The sequence below is a fragment of the Salmo trutta genome, chromosome 5 (genome assembly GCF_901001165.1).
Source record: "Salmo trutta chromosome 5, fSalTru1.1, whole genome shotgun sequence".
NCBI lineage: Eukaryota > Metazoa > Chordata > Actinopteri > Salmoniformes > Salmonidae > Salmo > Salmo trutta.
The window spans coordinates 2,545,614-2,561,720 of record NC_042961.1 but is presented as its reverse complement, the minus strand read 5'-3'; the positions used below and the strand labels follow the sequence as shown (position 1 = coordinate 2,561,720).

Sequence of the window (16,107 nt, the reverse complement as noted above, 5' to 3'; positions counted from 1 at the left end):
CCTGTAGGTTCATGCTCTACAACATTCGCAGAGTACGACCCTGCCTCACACAGGAAGCGGCGCAGGTCCTAATCCAGGCACTTGTCATCTCCCGTCTGGATTACTGCAACTTGCTGTTGGCTGGGCTCCCTGCCTGTGCCATTAAACCCCTACAACTCATCCAGAATGCCGCAGCCCGTCTGGTGTTCAACCTTCCCAAGTTCTGTCACGTCACCCCGCTCCTCCGCTCTCTCCACTGGCATCCAGTTGAAGCTCGCATCCGCTACAAGACCATGGTGCTTGCCTACGGAGCTGTGAGGGGAACGGCACCTCCGTACCTTCAGGCTCTGATCAGGCCCTACACCCAAACAAGGGCACTGCGTTCATCCACCTCTGGCCTGCTCGCCTCCCTACCTCTGAGGAAGTACAGTTCCCGCTCAGCCCAGTCAAAACTGTTCGCTGCTCTGGCACCCCAATGGTGGAATAAACTCCCTCACGACGCCAGGACAGCGGAGTCAATCACCACCTTCCGGAGACACCTGAAACCCCACCTCTTTAAGGAATACCTAGGATAGGATAAGATTTAGATGCACTATTGTAAAGTGGTTGTTCCACTGGATATCATAAGGTGAATGCAACAATTTGTAAGTCGCTCTGGATAAGAGCGTCTGCTAAATGACTTAAATGTAAATGTAAATGTATTTGCACACGTCTTCATGAAGACACCATTTTCTTAAGTGCAGAAATCGTACATGTACAAAGACATCAGTTAAGTTGGCCAGAGCCAACCGCTGCTGGTGGGGGGTTACAGCTTGCTTTGCTTTGCTGTTTTATATGAGAGCATGTGGACTTGATTGTGTGCATGAGGGTAGTGTTTTGAAATCATGGAGCCTTAGGAGGACCAAGGAGAAGAAGAAGCATCAGTAGAGTTCACAATCTCTGGAGGACCAAGGAGAAGAAGAAGCATCAATAGAGTTGACAGTCTCTGGAGGACCAAGGAGAAGAAGAGGCAACAGTAGAGTTGACAGTCCCTCTCTGGTGTACTGTAGTAGATTTACTGTACTGTAGTAGATTTACTGTGACAGTACAGTATGTGACCATTTTAGTTCTTTCTTTGCGTTTTGAAATAGTGATTACAGTCGGTTAGTAAATAATATTATGGCAAACATCGTTGCATTCATTTTCCATAATGTGGTCCAGTCACGACCCGACCAGGTCCTCCATAATGTAGTCCAGAGTCACAACCCAACCAGAACCTCCTTTATGTAGTCCAGAGTCACGACCCGACCAGGACCTCAATAATGTAGTCCAGAGTCACGACCCGACCAGGACCTCAATAATGTAGTCCAGAGTCACGACCCAACCAGGACCTCAATAATGTAGTCTAGAGTCACGACCCGACCAGGACCTCCATAATGTAGTCCAGAGTCACGACCCAACCAGAACCTCAATAATGTAGTCCAGAGTCATGACCCGACCAGGACCTCCTTAATGTAGTCCAGAGTCACGACCCAACCAGGACCTCAATAATGTAGTCCAGAGTCACGACCCGACCAGGACCTCCATAATGTAGTCCAGAGTCACGACCCAACCAGGACCTCAATAATGTAGTCCAGAGTCACGACCCGACCAGGACCTCCATAATGTAGTCCAGAGTCACGACCCGACCAGGACCTCCATAATGTGGTCCAGAGTTACGACCCGACCAGAACCTCCTTAATGTAGTCCAGTTCTGTCACATCCTGTTGAAAGACTGGCTGGGCATGACTGAGGGGGCGGCAGCGGTCGTGCAGGGGTTAAAGTCGTACATGGAGGTGTTGATGTCTGCAAACAGGATCTCATCCAATGCCAGGTCAGTGAAGAAACCTGAGGAGGAAGAGGTGGAGAAGGAAGGGGAGGAGTTTAAATCCAAGCCACTAGGAGGAGAAAGAGGAAGGGGATGAGGAAGAGGAAGGGGAGGAAGAAGAGTGTCCATCAGTCTGGACTCTATACTCCTGCTGTCAAGTAAGGACACTGGCCCGTCTAGTTTGGGGCTGCCTGTCCTGATGCAGTCTTTGGATTGGCCTGTGGCTGTGGTTGTTATTGTGGCTGTTACTGTGGCTGTGGTTGTTACTGTTGTGGAAAGGAGGGAGGTCAGGTGGGGTGTGATGGGGTTCTGCTGTGGCTGTGGTTGTTACTGTTGTGGAGAGGAGGGGGGGGTCAGGTGGGGTGTGATGGGGTTCTGCTGTGGCTGTGGTTGTTACTGTTGTGGAGAGGAGGGGGGGGTCAGGTGGGGTGTGATGGGGTTCTGCTGTGGCTGTGGTTGTTACTGTTGTGGAGAGGAGGGGGGGGTCAGGTGGGGTGTGATGGGGTTCTGCTGTGGCTGTGGTTGTTAATGTTGTGGAGAGGAGGGGGGGTCAGGTGGGGTGTGATGGGGTTCTGCTGTGGCTGTGGTTGTTACTGTTGTGGAGAGGAGGGGGGGGGGTGTGATGGGGTTCTGCTGTGGCTGTGGTTGTTACTGTTGTGGAGAGGAGGGGGGGGTCAGGTGGGGTGTGATGGGGTTCTGCTGTGGCTGTGGTTGTTACTGTTGTGGAGAGGAGGGGGGGGGTCAGGTGGGGTGTGATGGGGTTCTGCTGTGGCTGTGGTTGTTACTGTTGTGGAGAGGAGGGGGGGTCAGGTGGGGTGTGATGGGGTTCTGCTGTGGCTGTGGTTGTTACTGTTGTGGAGAGGAGGGGGGGGGGTCAGGTGGGGTGTGATGGGGTTCTGCTGTGGCTGTGGTTGTTACTGTTGTGGAGAGGAGGGGGGGGTCAGGTGGGGTGTGATGGGGTTCTGCTGTGGCTGTGGTTGTTACTGTTGTGGAGAGGAGGGGGGGGGGTCAGGTGGGGTGTGATGGGGTTCTGCTGTGGCTGTGGTTGTTACTGTTGTGGAGATTACTTACGACACTTAGGATAAAAGCATACTGTATAAACGGTTCAAGAAAAGAAATGAACAAGATCTTTAAATATTGTAGGCCACCTTGGAGAGGCCACCAACCCAAAATTCAGATTTTTTTCCGCTGAAAAGGTACGACATAGCTAGCTATATAATATGTCTTGCTAGATATAAAGTGAAAGGTTTCTATTTTAGTAATATTTTTGGAATACTTGATTTGACTGTTTTCAAGCCACTCATTCAATACTTTGTGTTAGCTAGCTAGCTAACGTATAGTTGTTAGCAGACTGTGACATTAATTTTCTTCATTTTAATATAAAATGTCTGTCACGTCCTGACCAGTAAAAGGGGTAATTTGTCATTGTAGTATGGTCAGGGCGTGACAGGGGGTGTTTGTTTTGTGTGTTTTGGGGTTTTTGGTTCTAGGGGATTTTGGTTCTAGTTTTCTATTTCTATGTTTCATTTTCCATGTTTTTCGTTGTCTCGGAAGCCATACTTAGGCAGCCTGTTTTCCTTTGGGTTTTGTGGGTGGTTGTTTTCCATTATAGTCCGTGTACCTTACGGAACTGTCGATTGTCGTTTTGTTATTTTTGTTTAAGTGTTCACTTTATACGTTAAATAAAAGAAGATGAAGACTCAACACGCTGCGCTTTGGTCTAATCCTTCCGACAGTTGTGAAGCTTCACTATTTAGTCCTAACCAGTGGAGTGGATTCATTGTTACCAAGGGAAGCCAGGCTTCCACAAATATTTGACCCCCAAAAATCTCTATATTAAATCGTTTATTTCCTCTCTCTGTGTTTTCATAATTTTCCGTCAATTCGCAAGTGGCTGAATCTCACCGGATAAATCATCTGACCGAGGGAAACAGCAACCCTCAGTATGTGTACCCCATGTATCTGATGCTGTCTGGACCAAAAGAGTATAACATGTTGCCACCGTAGCATTTGATTGATTGATGCCGGCAAGCATTTGACCTCCCTTGATAAATAATGAGCTAATCAGCGTTGAGCTGAGATCAACTGTGGGTTGTCCTGGTGCAGCAAAACGCCCCCAAGGGAGACCAGTTTGGATTTGTCTTCACACCAATCAAATCTCATCCTAACCAAAATGTCATTTTTAGAAAAACGTGTCTGTTTCTGGTCTGCTTGTGTTGATGTCCTGCAGTAGCTAGCTTGCTAAATTGGCCATTTCCTAAGCCATGGATGGAGTTGGGGATTTGACCTTGTGGTTATGACTTACGGGCCAATGACTATGACGCCAATCTTTACCCAGTAAATTACTGTGAGTTTATATGTATAGAGTGTGAAACTCTTTATTTTTATGGCAAATCTGATCTAACCATAAATGCATATGTTGTGCCACTGGCCTGAAACGATTGAAGTTCATTATGTAGCCTAGTAGGCTCACGTTAACTAGCTAGCTACTTAGCTGATTCATGGTTGCCCATGCGAGGAGGATGGAATTGGTGTTCAACTAGTCTACAGGTAGGGTGAGTCAAAAAAACATGTTTTATTTGCGCACGCACAAACACACACACACACACACACAGACACACACACACAGACACACAGACACACAGACATCAGTACCATGGACAGCCACATGATATTTAGCAACATTGACTGGACTAAATAGTTGTTGGTATCTTTAAGTTTGTTTTCAGTGTATTGAACTAAGCATATTTAGCCTTCTTGATGTGAGGGGTTTACATGTTTAATGGTGCTGGAATAGTGGAGGCAGTGCTTCTGTAAGTCTTTTGCTGATTTGTCATAGATGAACTTGGAGACCTGTCTTCTGTGACGTAGCTTCACCAGCACGTCTGTCACCACACATGGCTCCAGGAGAGTGCTGGCTACTGGCAGAGCTGCTTTTAAGCGCCGTGCCATGAGGCGCTGGGCCGGGCTGCTATCCATGCCCTCTGTCGGGGTATTGCGCCACTGCAGGATTGCTTTCCAGGCATCTTTGCCCTCTCGCAGAGATTTTTTGCAGAGGTTCTTTGCGATTTTGACTGCGGACTCCGCCTTCCCATTAGCTTTTGGGTGTCGTGGTGATGAAGTGACGTGCTCGAATTCCCAATTTGCAGCAAATTTTCGGAACTCAACTCCGGAGAATTGGGGTCCATTGTCTGAAATTAGCCTATCTGGCTGGCCATAGCGGGCAAACTGAGCCTTGCAGCGTTTGATTGTTGTCTCTGCTGAGAGGTCGGGGAGGAGGTCAATCTCCCAGAAGTCTGAGTAATGATCGACTACCAGCAGAAAGTCTTTGCCACTGTGCTGGAAGAGATCTAGACTTACTATCTGCCAGGGCGCATCGGTAGCTCGTGGGACATCATCGTCTCTCTCTGTTGCTCAATGGCATATTCATTGCAGATTGTGCATTTACTGACATAGTCTTTGATTTCACTCTGCATTCCTGGCCAATACAGTGTGTCACGTGCTTGTCTGTAGCAGGCCTCACCTCCTATGTGACTTGAGTGCACGCGCGCCAACATCTCAGGGCGCAGAGACCGGGAATAACGACTCTCTGACCCTTGAATATTACTCCGTTTTGAACACTGAGCTCCTCTTTGACTGGCCAATAATCTCTGACGGCTAAAGCAGTTTCTTCCTTGCAGTCGGGCCAGCCCATCAGAATCACAGACCTCAATGCCTGGAGTTGCTCGTCCCTGTCTGTGTGCTGTCTGATTTATATAAGGTGCTGGTCCGTGACATTGAGGTAGTCAGCCTGGTTGATGTGTTCAACATCCACTTGCTCTGTTTGTAAGCTGTACACTGCGTGTCGTTCATGCATGGAGCGTGTGTGAGTGCCTGATGCAGTAGCCCTGCTGAGCGTGTCACTCACATACATCTCTGGCCCTGGCTTGTACACCACCTTGAGGTTGTAGTTTTGTAGGGCCAGTAGCATGCTCTGCAGTCGTTTCGGGGCATTCAGGAGAGGCTTGCTGAATATAGCAATAAGGGGCTTGTGATCTGTCTCTGCGGTAATATTGTCGCGCCCGTACAGGTAGTGGTGGAAGCGTTGGCATGCAAACACAATGCTGAGGCACTCCTTCTCTATCTGGGCATAGTTCTGCTCTGTTGGGGTGAGTGCACTAGAGGCGAATGCCACAGGCTGGCCATCCTGCATGAGTCAACAGCCAAGTCCATACTGGCTTGAGTCGTGACAGGTTTTGACACATCGTAGTTTCGCAGTACAGGTGTCTGGGTGACCAGTTGTTTTATTTCCCTCACCGCTGCGTCATGTTTTGGGAGCCAATGCCAGATGGTGTCCTTGTCCATGAGCCTCCTTAGTGGCTCACACACTTCAGAGAGCCGTGGTAGGAACTTGGCCAGGTAGGTGACGAAGCCGACGAAGCGCTGCACTGCCTTCACGTCAGATGGGTGGGGCATTTCCAAGACAGCCTTCACTTTTTCAGGATCCGCCTTCAATCCAGTGGAGGACAAGATGTGCCCATGAAAGCGGACCTCTGGCACTTTAAACTGAAGCTTTTTTATGCTTAGCCTTAGCTTGACCTGTCTGCATCTGACCATCAGGGCCAGCAGCTTGGCGTCATGGTCACATTCTGCCTCCTAATCACTGTCCCCACAGCCCACTACGAGGATGTCATCTGCTATGGGTTCCACGCCACTGACTCCCATCAACAGCTCATGCTGTTTCCGCTGATACACCTCTGGAGCCACGGAGACTCCAAAACGGGAGCTTCAACCACCTCTTCCTGCCCCAGGGTGTCCAAAAGGTGGTCATGTAGCTGCTGGGCTCGTCGAGCTTGCACTGCAGGAAGGCATCTCTGGCGTCCACGAGCGTGAAGACTCTGGCCTTTGGGAGCTTGTAAAGAACATCCTCCAACGTGGGCATAATGTAATGTGAGCGTCTCAGAGCCGGTTGAGGTGTTTAGGATCAATGCATATCCGTAGCTTGTCTGGTTTCTTGACGATGACCATATTACTTATCCAGTCTGTAGGCTCGGTGATGGATATCATGTGGCCATCTGCTTCGTATTTGTCAAGCTGAGCCTTTGTAGCTGCTTTCATGGCCACTGGTACATTGCGGGGTGCATACTGGACAGGCTGGATTGCTGCGTCCAACTCAAAGTGGACTTCGCCGGGAACTGACTCGACCGGTGCGTTGAAGACATCATGGTACTTGCTTAGGAGTGTCTCCTTGCTCAGGGGCCCAGCCTGGACATTGTCTATAATGTTAAGATCAGCTGGGATGGTGAAGTTAATAAGTCCAAGGCGCTCGCATGTAGAACCTGACAGTAATGGCTGTTGACTAGCCTCAACTATTTCAAACTCAAGGGTGTGTTTCTGGCCACGTAAAACACACTCTGTCACAAACAGGCCTAAAGAGGTCATGAACTGTCCTGAATACAGTTTCAGCTTGGTGCTACTCTGTGTGAGTTTGTCTCTGGGCGCGAGCCTCCTTTTGTCTTTAAGGCTCATAACGTTACATGTGGCCCCTGAATCTAGCTGGCATTGCTGTGGTTTATTATTAAGTAGCAGAGTGACAAACCACTTTTGTCATTTTGCCCTCACTGCCCTCACTGCCCCTATGCACTCGCTAGCATATACATCCTCTGTGCTGTTGTTCCCTTCATCTGTGTTTGTTTCAATGGAGTGCACTTTACCCTTCTTTCTCTTGCTTTTCATGCAGACCCTTGCGAAGTGATTAGCTGTACCAAAGGATTTGCATATTTTTCCATAGGCTGAGCAGTATTCTTTTCCTCGTCCATGAGAAATGCCACAATATCGGCACGTATTGGGGTTGTCTGCTGCAGTGTTGGCTGTAGTATTAGCATTAGCTGTGGCAAAGGGGAATTTCTTTACTGGCTGCCTGAATGTAGCATTGACATTGTCCATATGTTGTCTTTCTAGTTTCATGGACCTTATCCATATATCAGTAAGCTCTGCTGCACGGCATGTCTCCACTGCCAAGACCAGCGTCAGGTCAAGTTCTCTCAGCAAACGTCTGTGGGTGCCCTCATCAGTTATGCCAAGCACTAGCTTATCTCTGATCAGTTCATCTCTTAAAGCGCCATAGTCACATGTAGCTGCCTTTTCCCTTAGCCTAGTGACAAAGCTGTCAATGGACTCCCCGTCCTCCTGTTTGCAACAACCGAAAACATAACGCTCGTAGATAACGTTCTTTGCTGGCTTAAAGTGATGTTCAAGAGCATGAAGAATAGCTGTAGCGTTACCTTGCTGAGCTGCTGTTAGGTTCAGGTTGTGTTTGTATACGTGTCGGCATTCTGTTCCCATTATAGTCCTCAAAGTGGCAGCCACTACCTCATCGTCCTTTTCCTGAAGTCCCGTTGCTAGTGCATAGTCCTCCCATTCACCTCTAAACGTATCCCAGTTTGTGCTCCAGTCTCCGCTGAGCTTCATAACGGCGGGAGGGGGAATGTTCGCTGCCATGTCTAACCGGTGCTAACAACACTGAAGCTAACTAGCAAACTCACTCTAGCTAAGGACAATTCCGGCATCCGGCGAAGTTTTACTCAAATAAGCATTTTTTAGAGGGTAAACCAGAACAGGTTGCTCTAATTTGCGGAAAGCATGGTTAGTTATCCCACTTCTGACACCATGTTTGAATGTTAAATGACGAGACAGAGGCATTGATGCGAGTAACCAGTCTTGTTCAGTATATTGCAATACATCCGGGTACTTCAAGCACACCGGTAAAAACACTGGAGTTGCAGTAATTAACATTTACCAACAGATGGCATCACTGTGCCATCTTACACCCATAACAACATGCACCAAGATGGCTGCTGTTGCATGGATCTGACATGCACCAAGATGGCTGCTGTAGCATGGATCTGCAGCAGGGAGAAACAACCATGTATGAGTCACATGCTAAATGCCACCACCATTACTTCAATAGAGCATGCTAGCTAATCGCTCATACAGCAATAATATCAAAGTGCATGGCTAGAATTACATCAAACTCTAACAGGATACTGTACATATAGCTAATATACATGGTGAACTCGTACACATCGTAAATATTAAAATAGAACACAGCACTTCAGAACATGACCTACCGCTTGCATGTCAATATCAGACTGGGAAACATATATGTTTGCGATCTCACCCTATCTGCAACCATAGCCAATGGCATTACCCCTTATTTATATCTGACTTAGAATAAATAAATATTAAATACACATTTCTGCTTTGGCATGGGGAACATAACTAACCACGTTACACAAGCATGATACATTTATGGATTTTTTAAAGTTCCTTTTCTCCGTACCTCTTGACTAGGTCGCTCAGTGTTGGGTTAAGGTCGCTGCAATATTAATCACACATGCTCTTCTGTAAGCCTTTATAAAGACTTCATAACTGGCAGTGGAAATGCACAAACTTTAATTAACATAACCATAGACCACTTAAACCCTTCCACTCGCCACAGCCCCACTAAGCCACGCCTCCAATGATTGTACTTTTATATTCAAAATATTGGGTACAACAATTTATCATTTGGTATTTTATTAGGATCCCCATTGGCTGTTGTGAAAGCAGCAGCTACTCTTCCTGGGGTCCACACAAAACATGACACATGACATAATACAGAACATTAATAGACAAGAGCTCAAGGACAGGACTACATCAATTTAAAAAAGGCACAAATAGCCTACACATCAATATATACACACAAACTATCTAGGTCAAATAGGGGAGAGGCGTTGTGCCGTGAGGTGTTGCTTTATCTGTTTTTTTAAACCATTATGCTACATTATCCACACACGTACCCTTAAAGGTACTAAACAGTACCATGTTAGATCATGTGTACATCTGAAGGTACATGATGTGTATTTTGATCTTTTTTCACCCCAGGGAACAATACTGTACCTTAACCTGGGGTGGACTTAGTGATTTGGAGGCCCAAGGCAGAGTCGAGTCTGAGGCCTTCACCGGACAAAGCATCTGAGCGAGCGAAACAGCGCCACTCTTTACTAAAGAAATGCATTATCTATTAACTGAGTAAATTCCTGTAACGTATATTGCATTATTCTTGTTAAACTGTTCAGGTATGTTTTGTTTTTCTGGACTTTTTAATTATATACAGTACCTGTCAAAAGTTTGGACACACCTACTCATTCAAGGGTTTTTCTTTATTTTTACTATTTTCTACATTGTAGAATACTAGTGAAGACATCATAACTGAAATAACACATATGGAATCATGTAATAACCAAAAAATGTCAAAATATATTTTATATTTGAGATTCTTCAAAGTAGCCACCCTTTGCCTTGATGACAGCTTTGCTCACTCTTGGCCTACTCTCAAAAAGTTTCATGAGGTAGTCACCTAGAATGCATTTCAATTACAAGGTAGGGGTGGTATACAGAAGATAGCCCTATTTGGTAAAAGGCTGTCCATATTATGGCAAGAACAGCTCAAATATGCAAAGAGAAACGACAGTCCATCATTACTTTAATAACCTCTTCGCTATAGGGGGCAGTATTTTCACGGCCGGATGAAAAACTACCCAAATTAAACGGCCTACTACTCGGGCCCAGAGTCAAATATTTGCATATTAGTAGTATATTTCGATAGAAAACTGTTCTGATTCTAAAACTGTTTGAATGATGTCTGTGAGTATAACAGAACTCATATGGCAGGCAAAAACCTGAGAAAAATCCAACCAGGAAGTGGAAAGTCTGAGACTTGTAGTCTTTCAGACCATTTTCTATTGAAACTACAGTGTCTCTGGGGTCAACTTGCACTTCCCAAGGCTTCCACTAGATGTCAACAGTCTTTACAAAGTTGTTTGAGTCTTCTATGGTGAATTTTGACCGAATAACAGCCGGTTCAAGCAGTGGATTGTCTGAGGTCATGTAGTTACTTCATGCGCATTCACGCATGGATAGCATTTTTATTTTTCTTCTGTAATGAATACGCTATTGTCCGGTTGGAATATTATCGATTGTTTATGTTAAAAACACCCTAAGGTTTGATTGGAAACAGCATTTGACACGTTTCTACAAACGGTAATGGAACTTTTGAGCTTTTCGTCTATTGATTTGCGCCCCTGTCTCGTGCCTTTGGAATAGTGTTCTGGACGCGCCAAAAAAACGGAGGTATTTGGACATAAATTATGGACTTTATCAAACAAATGAACATTTCTTGTAGGAGTCCTTCCGAGTGCATTCCGCCGAAGATCAGCAAAGGTAAGAAAATATTTATAACAGTATTTTAGAGTTTTGACAACTGTATAGCTTGCATTGATGGCGGAGCTCTGTACACAGAATTTTGAAAAATGTGCTTTCTCCGTAAAGTTATTTTGAAATCTGACACAGCGGTTGCATTAAGAGGTAGTATATCAATAATTCTTTAAATAATTGTTATATATTTTGTCAACGTTTATGATGAGTATTTCTGTAAATGAATGTGCACATTCACCGGAAGTTTTGGAGGCAAATCATTTTCTGAACATCACGCGCCAATGTAAAATGCTGTTTTTGGATATAAATATGATCTTGATCGAACAAAACATACATGTATTGTGTAACATGATGTCCTAGGAGTGCCATCTGATGAAGATCATCAAAGGTTAGTGCTTCATTTTAGCTGGATTTTGGCTTTTTGTGACACATCTCCTTGCTAGGAAAATGGCTGTGTGGCTTTTCTTGTTTAGGTGGTGTCCTAACATAATCTAATGTTTTGCTTTCGCTGTAAAGCCTTTTTGAAATCGGACAACGTAGTTGGATTCAAGAGAAGTGTATCTTTAAAATGGTGTAAAATAGTCATATGTTTGAGAAATTGAAATTATTCGATTTTTGATGTTTTGAATTTTGCGCCCTGTTGTTCCATTGGCTGTTGGCTAAGGGTCCCGCTGGCGGAACGGGGTTCCGCTAGCGGAACGCCTAGATGCAAGAATTAAGATGTGAAGGTCAGTCAATTAGGACAATTTCAAGAACTTTGAAAGTTTCTTCAAGTGCAGTCGCAAAAACATCAAACGCTATGATGTTTCTCATGAGGATCGCCACAGGAAAGGAAGACCCAGAGTTACCTTTGCTGCAGAGGATAAGTTCATTAGAGTTACCAGCCTCAGAAATGGCAGCCCAAATAAAAGCTTCACAGAGTTCAAGTAACAGACACATCTCAACAACAACTGTTCAGAGGAGACTGCGTGAATCAGGCCTTCATGGTCGAATTTCTGCAAAGAAACCACTACTAAAGGACACCAATAATAAGACGAGACTTGCTTGGGCTAAGAAACACTAGCAATGGGAAAGGGAAAGAGGGATACCTAGTCAGTTGAACAACTGAATGCATTCAACTGAAATGTCTTCCGCATTTAGCCCAACCCCTATGAATCAGAGAGGTGCGGGGGCTGCCTTAATCGACATCCACGTCTTCGGCGCCAGGGGAACAGTGGGTTAACTGCCTTGCTCAGGGGCAGAATGACAGATTTTTACCTTGTCAGCTTCGGGGACATTAGACCAGTGGAAATCTGTCCTTTGGTCTGATGAGTCCAAATTTGCGATTTTTGGTTCCAACCTCCGTGTCTTTGTGAGACGCAGAGTAGGTGAACGGATTATCTCCGCATGTGTGGTTCCCCCGTGAAGGATGGAGGAGGAGGTGTGATGGGGTGGCGGTGCTTTGCTGGTGACACTGTCAGTGATTTATTTAGAATTCAAATCGAACTTGTCATGTTGTGTTGCTACTATGCTGTGTTGTCATATGTTACTACCATGCTATGTTGTTATCTTAGGTCTCTCTTTATGTAGTGTTGTCTCTCTTGTCGTGATGTGTGTTTTGTCCTATATTTGTATTTCTTTTTTTATTCATCAGGACTCAGTGTAATCCTCCCTGTATTCTCCAACCCACAGCCATACAGTCTAGTATCCATCATCAGGACTCAGTGTAATCCTCCCTGTATTCTCCATCCCACAGCCATACAGTCTAGTATCCATCATCAGGACTCAGTGTAATCCTCCCTGTACTCTCCATCCCACAGCCATACAGTCTAGTATCCATCATCAGGACTCAGTGTAATCCTCCCTGTACTCTCCAACCCACAGCCATATCATATCATACTCATTTGAGTGTTCCGGATTTACGTTTACTATATTACGTTTAGTCTATGAGACCAGTCTGAATACACAAGTGACTCCTGGCATTATACCTAAAGCGGACAATGCAATTGGCTGCACTTGCATTAACAGAAATCCCATGCAGCCTTGTTTACAAATTGGAACACTGGAATGGGAGATGTAATCTACACCTTCATTAGGATGATAGAAATCCTCATTATTTTCTTGAATGTTTTTTTCAATTTGAGCGCAATTATTTCTGTATTGCCTTCACTTTCTCTTTCTGAACTTTTTTAGTGATTGACATGGGTGGGGCTTCGTGACAATGATCAAGAGCATCTGCTCACCGATTGACACCTACAATGCAGTTCCACCTCAAACACCACCAAAATATCCCCTATGTAGTCTGCTATCTGGTTAATGCTTTATCTGATTGAATCTTTGTCTCAGCCTTACTTTCCCATAATTACTGCTGTCAAAGACACATGGCTGGTGATCAAAGTACATACATGATAGTTAGATGACCAGTAAGACAGAATGTTCCACACAATGCCCTTTAATGGAGAAAGCTAGAAAAACAACGCCCCTCTAATTAAAAAAAAAATGCGTTATCTATTAACTAAGTCAACTTATGTAACAAATATTGCATTATTCTTGTCAAACTGTTTTGGTTTGTTTTTCCTACTTAAAAAAAATTATATATAGTATATTTACTGCACATTAGCAAAATAACAAGCATTTCACAAATAACAATTGCACCTTGTTGGATTTAAAACAGTCAGTCAGTGGCATCTACAGGACAGATGACCAGTGAAACACTATCTGAACAACCAGGGTTGAAGAATGGATAGAGTTTCTTAGTGAAGGTGCAGACAGTGAAAGAGTAGATATGACACCTGTCCTCCACATTGTAGAAGGAGACCTGACACTTCTCATAATCCACAAATACCCCCACCTTCTGGGGCTTCTCTCTCAGTAAGAGGTTGACAGGGGAATCCGCATGAGCTGTGTACTTTCCATCCTTCAGCTCCACAGTCCAGTATCCTTTATTAGGGATCGGTCTTAAACTTTCATTCATATTGATGGACTTTCTGACCACTCCCAAAGTCCACTCAGTCTTCCCCTCCACCTTCACCTCATAATAGAACTTCCCTGAGAAGCCCACATTTCCGAGGACACAGGACCAATTTGTAAACCTCTTCCCGTTGTCAGAGAGAACTTGATTTAGTTCTCCATGTCTCACTTGTTTCCCGTCCTGAGACAGGATGAGTTTACAATGTGCAGTATCAGGGTCTAGAGTCACATTCACTGTGGAGAGAAACATATGGTAAAGACAATGACATCATGACATCAACATCAGTGGTATAAAACACTATGGTAAACACAATGACATCATGACATCATTATCAGTGGTATAATATGCTATGGTAAACACAATGACATCATCAGTGGTATAATACACTATGGTAAACACAATGACATCAACATCAGTGGTATAATACACTATGGTAAACACAATGACATCATGACATCAACATCAGTGGTATATACACTATGGTAAACACAATGACATCATCATCAGTGGTATAATACGCTATGGTAAACACAATGACATCATCATCAGTGGTATAATACACTATGGTAAACACAATGACATCATGACATCAACATCAGTGGTATAATACGCTATGGTAAACACAATGACATCATGACATCAGTGGTATAATACACTATGGTAAAAACAATGACATCATCATCAGTGGTATAATACACTATGGTAAACACAATGACATCAACATCAGTGGTATAATACACTATGGTAAACACAATGACATCAACATCAGTGGTATAATACACTATGGTAAACACAATGACATGATGACATCATGACATCAGAGGGTATAATACACTATGGTAAACACAATGACATCAACATCAGTGGTATAATACACTATGGTAAACACAATGACATCATCATCAGTGGTATAATACACTATGGTAAACACAATGACATCATCATCAGTGGTATAATACACTATGGTAAACACAATGACATCATCATCAGTGGTATAATACACTATGGTAAACACAATGACATCATGACATCAGAGGGTATAATACACTATGGTAAACATAATGACATCATCAGAGGGTATAATACTAGTGGAAGACAACATGTTACTGTATTGATCTCTGACACATCATACTGTCTTCCTCTATTAGTGGTCCATGTGTGACTGAGGTAGAGAGAACAGGACATCCTGTAGCAGTTTTCATTAGGTCATGGGTGAGAACCTGTAAACTAATGTTAATACATGATTTATGGCTGGATTCAATCAGATCTGTTTTATCCAACATAGCAGTTGTTTTGACAGTGTCAGAGGTGGAACTGCATTAAGAGCTGTCAAATCCAGCAAAGTGGTCTCAAAGCATTTGCTATTATTCTGTAAGATTATACGAGACAATCCATTTAGTATGATATGTTACGTTTCGTATGGTATGTATTCATTTGTGGATGTCCATAACCCATTTTGTATGATACCTTACGAGTTACAATTTGTATGGTAAGTTATGAATTGCAATTTGTACAATATGTTATGAATTTCCAACATGTACAATGTTACACATTTTCAAAACGTATGATATGTTACGAATTCTAATTCGTTGTGGGTAAAGTTAGCTAGGTGGCTAATGTGAGCTAGCTCTAGGGTTTAGGAGATGGGTTAAGTTTAGGGGAAAGGTTAGCTAAAATGGTTAAGGTTTGAGTTAAGGAAAGGTTAGCTAAAAGGGTTAAGGTCAGGGTTAGCTAACATGCTAAGCAGTTGCAAAGTAGCTAAAAAGTAGCAGCCAAGAAAGTTGCTAAAATGCTAAAGTTGTCTGTGATGAGATTGGAACATCAACCTTTGGGTTGCTAGACGTTTACATTATACGCCCACACAGTCTGACCAGCCACCCTTTTGTTTTAGCCTTAAGTAACCTTCTATCTTATGTAATCATACCAAACATAACAAATCATACTAATTTCAGTGTACCGGATTCACATTTACTATGTTACATCTAGTCTATGAGACCAGGCTGAATACACAAATGGCTCCTTGCATTATGAGACCAGGCTGAATACACAAGTGACTCCTGGCATTATACAAAAAGCGGACATTTCCATTGGCTGC

General features: G+C 44.1%; 1 protein-coding gene across 6 annotated transcripts in view; it reads right to left on the bottom strand.

The window, feature by feature from the left end:
- Positions 1–13,477: 13,477 nt before the first annotated feature.
- The window catches only part of LOC115193516 (butyrophilin subfamily 1 member A1), an 86,881-nt gene continuing 84,251 nt past the window's right edge, over positions 13,478–16,107 (bottom strand). For all 6 annotated transcript variants that reach the window (XM_029752209.1, XM_029752210.1, XM_029752212.1 and 3 more), the window contains one exon: positions 13,478–14,245. In XM_029752209.1, the coding sequence (XP_029608069.1) occupies positions 13,716–14,245 (530 nt within the window). In that variant the 3' untranslated portion in view covers positions 13,478–13,715. The remainder of the gene's footprint in view (positions 14,246–16,107) is intronic.